The sequence below is a fragment of the Triticum aestivum genome, chromosome 2B (genome assembly GCF_018294505.1).
Source record: "Triticum aestivum cultivar Chinese Spring chromosome 2B, IWGSC CS RefSeq v2.1, whole genome shotgun sequence".
Classification (NCBI taxonomy): Eukaryota; Viridiplantae; Streptophyta; class Magnoliopsida; order Poales; family Poaceae; genus Triticum; species Triticum aestivum.
In genome coordinates, this window is record NC_057798.1 from 17,764,784 (window position 1) to 17,768,218 (window position 3,435).

Here is a 3,435-nt window from a genome sequence, read left to right on the forward strand (position 1 = left end):
AAATGTTCTTATATTATGGGACAGAGGGAGTAGTAGAGAGTCGGGTGAGAGACGCGAGACGGATGAAGGAGGAGGAAGACAACAGGCTAGGTCAGGCTTGGTTTTGGTTCAGGCCTGGTGGCGTGGCTTCTAGTCCGCATGCCACTAGTAAGTTTTGTTAGGGCATCTCCAACGCCGACCCACAAAACGGACACCATATCAGTTTGCAGACGGGGACCAGTACGCTAGCAGCATATGTCTGGTTGAATTCCAAATTTTTTTAACGAAGTTGATGAAATTTGATGCAAACTCAAACCAACCGGACGGTTTTCATTTAAATTAGGGAGAAGAAAAAGGGAAAGATTGTTTCGGGCAAAGTAGATGAAATAACCGAGAAATGCCGGCCCATCTAAATGATGATTGTAGTGAACCACGACATTTGGCGATGCAGAGGCTCCGCTCACAACTGGCCCAGCCTACCGGGCGCCTACGGTTACCCACTCGACCCGACGGTTACTACTGGTGATAGATAGCGCGTAGTTTATAAGAACACATGGAGCTCCGCCAGTGTGCCCAAGTACTTAGTAGGCTTCTGTTCGGTGGTTGCAAAGGGTCGAGTGATCCTCAAAAATTGACTGACCCAAATAATTGCAAGTCGATTTTGATTTTCCTGCACTGAGAAAAAAAATGGACGTCCCCAATATTTTTTCAGGCAACTTGTCCCTATCCAGTCCGTTGTATTTTCCACCTCTTCTTTTTTGAGGGGTCATAGAAAGTTCATAAAACATGTAACCAAGACCCAAAGACTACCTTGTATGTTTTCAAGAGTGAAAGCTACGTTGTCGCCTAACTAAGTGCTCCAAGTTCAGTGCACCCCACAGCGGTTGTCGTTTCAAGTACTCTGCCTGGCTAGCTTATAAGCAACCGATCGAGCTTGTGATGATAAACTAAGCTGGTTCAGAAGAACAATTGCGCCGCAGAGCTCCAGAAAGTGCTGAGCTATACATTAACTTCCCATGGCAGATCTCGTCATGCTAGAGACGCCTCCGACGGCATGGTTTCTGTTCCTCTTCCCGCTCTTCCTCTTGTTTGTGCTTTATTATTGGTTCACTTGGAAGACAGGAAAAAGGCAACAGCGAGAAGGCAGACTCCCGCCATCACCACGGGCGCTGCCCATCATCGGCCACCTGCACCTCCTCGGATCGCTCCCACACGTCTCGCTCCGCAGCCTTGCCAGGAAGCATGGCCCCGACGTGATGCTCCTTCGTCTCGGCGATGTGCCGACGCTCGTCGTGTCGTCACCGTGTGCCGCAGAGGCAGTGCTGCGCACGCATGACCACGTCTTGGCGTCACGGCCGCACTCCGTGGTCACCGACATCCTCATGTATGGCTCGTCCGACGTAGCCTTTGCGCCATATGGCCAAGGCTGGCGGCAGGCAAGGAAGCTCCTCACCAACCACATGCTGAGCGTTAGGAAGGTCCAGTCTTTCCGCAGCACCGTCATGTTGGGGGTAACTTCCAATGATTCTCCAGTTTTCGCCACACCACATTTGACAGAATTGCTTTTAATATCTCGACGTGAAACACATTATGAAGACATAAAATTGAAAAATGCATAAACTTCTTCCTTTCGAAACAAAAATAATCTTACTATTTCAGAAGATGAAGAAAACTGTGGATTGTGGAAAATAAAAACTAGATGACTAGTTGACCAGAAAAATAAATAAAAAATGGGTCTGTCTATCCGCAAGGCAACGTAGTGCAGGTCCATCGGACGAAAATATATCGTCATATTTAACTAATATTTAATATAATTTGTAAAAAAAGCTGACCATAGATCATGTGGGTAAAATAATATAGGTTGTGCTTCATTAAGATATCTCGAAACCAACTCAGTCCAATTGGCTCACTGAGGTCCTAGCAATAGAGAGAGGAAAGGTCATGGCTTGAAAATCCGTCAGATATACATAGAGGAACGTGGATAACTGATGAATAAACAATCTAGAAACAATCTAGAAAAGGCAGGTAAGGGCTTAGACGGTCTCCGGTTAACTGATGAACAGACAACATCCACTAGTTAGGATATTCCACATTTCAAAAATAAAATAAAATTGGGAGCATGATATTTGGTTGTTAATATGTATGTTAAAATCAAATACGACGTCCCTTTTTATTCAATGATTTCCTACTGTCAAGCCTTGTTGGTCATTTTCTTAGCGTTTTCACAAATTTACCACGTCAGAAACAAAATAAAGAAAATTGACTTTCATTTGCCCTCTCCTAACAATCCCATAAATGTTAGCTACTCTCATAATTTAAGATTCATGCCATCATAGGTGAGCATGGTGATGGCGAAGATTAACGAGGCTGCCAGAGTCGGTGGTGTGGTGGATATGAGTGAGCTGCTCAAGACATTCACATATGACATGGCATACCGCATCGTGTCCGGTGAATTCTTCCTAAAAGAAGGACGGAGCAAGTTGTTCCAAGACCTCACCAATGATACCTCACTGCTGCTAGGAGGGTTCAAGGTGGAGGAATACTTCCCAACATTGTCTAGGGTAGGACTGCTTAAAAGGACAGTTCGTGCAAAGGCTGAGAGACTAAGGTATAGATGGGCCGATCTGCTGGACAAGGTGATCGATTATCATGAGAACAAGGACAAGTCAGTGTTAGATAACCAGGGCGCTAATTTCGTCGATATTCTCTTGTCTGTTCAGCTGGAGTATAGTCTCACAAGAGAACAGACTAAAGCTCTCCTAACCATAAGTAAATATAATACCTTCCAAATGATTACAAATAAATAAGTATTATGGCATACTAATTAATTGATATCCACATGATGTATTTTTCGCTTCAACTGACACGTCATCTAACACCCTCGAATTCACAATGGCTGAGCTCATGAGGAGGCCCCGCCTGATTGGGAAGCTACAAGACGAGGTAAGGAGTATTGTACCCCAGGGACAGGAAATTGTCAGTGAAGCCGACATGAACAATATGACATACCTAAGAGCAGTCATAAAGGAGTCACTCCGACTTCATCCTGTTGCACCTTTACTTGCTCCACACCTTGCCATGGCTGACTGCAGTATTGATGGGTACATGATTCCTGCTGGAACACATGTCTTCGTCAATGTATGGGCCATTGGTAGAGACTCTAGCTCTTGGGAGGACAGTGAAGAATTCATACCTGAAAGATTTATAGAGGAAGGCAGTGATGTGCATGTCAACTTCATAGGGAATAATTTTAAGCTCTTGCCGTTCGGGGCAGGACGCAGGATATGCCCTGGTATAAACTTCGGAATCACGACTGTTGAGCTTATGTTGGCAAACTTGATGTACCATTTCGACTGGGAACTGCCAATAGGGTTTAAGAGGAAAGACATTGATATGACAGAGGTGTTTGGACTAACTGTGCGCCTGAAGGAGAAATTACTGTTAGTTCCAAAATCA

The 3,435-nt window shown here is 44.8% G+C and overlaps 1 protein-coding gene across 1 annotated transcript; it reads left to right on the plus strand.

Moving 5' to 3' along the window:
* Positions 1-917: 917 nt before the first annotated feature.
* On the plus strand, positions 918-3,429 carry LOC123040003 (indole-2-monooxygenase-like; the record flags this gene model as incomplete). Its single annotated transcript, XM_044462965.1, has 3 exons — positions 918-1,490; positions 2,316-2,743; positions 2,820-3,429. Coding segments are annotated over exons 1-3 (1,533 nt in total), but the record flags the coding sequence as incomplete, so codon positions are not given.
* Between the last annotated feature and the right edge of the window lie 6 nt (positions 3,430-3,435).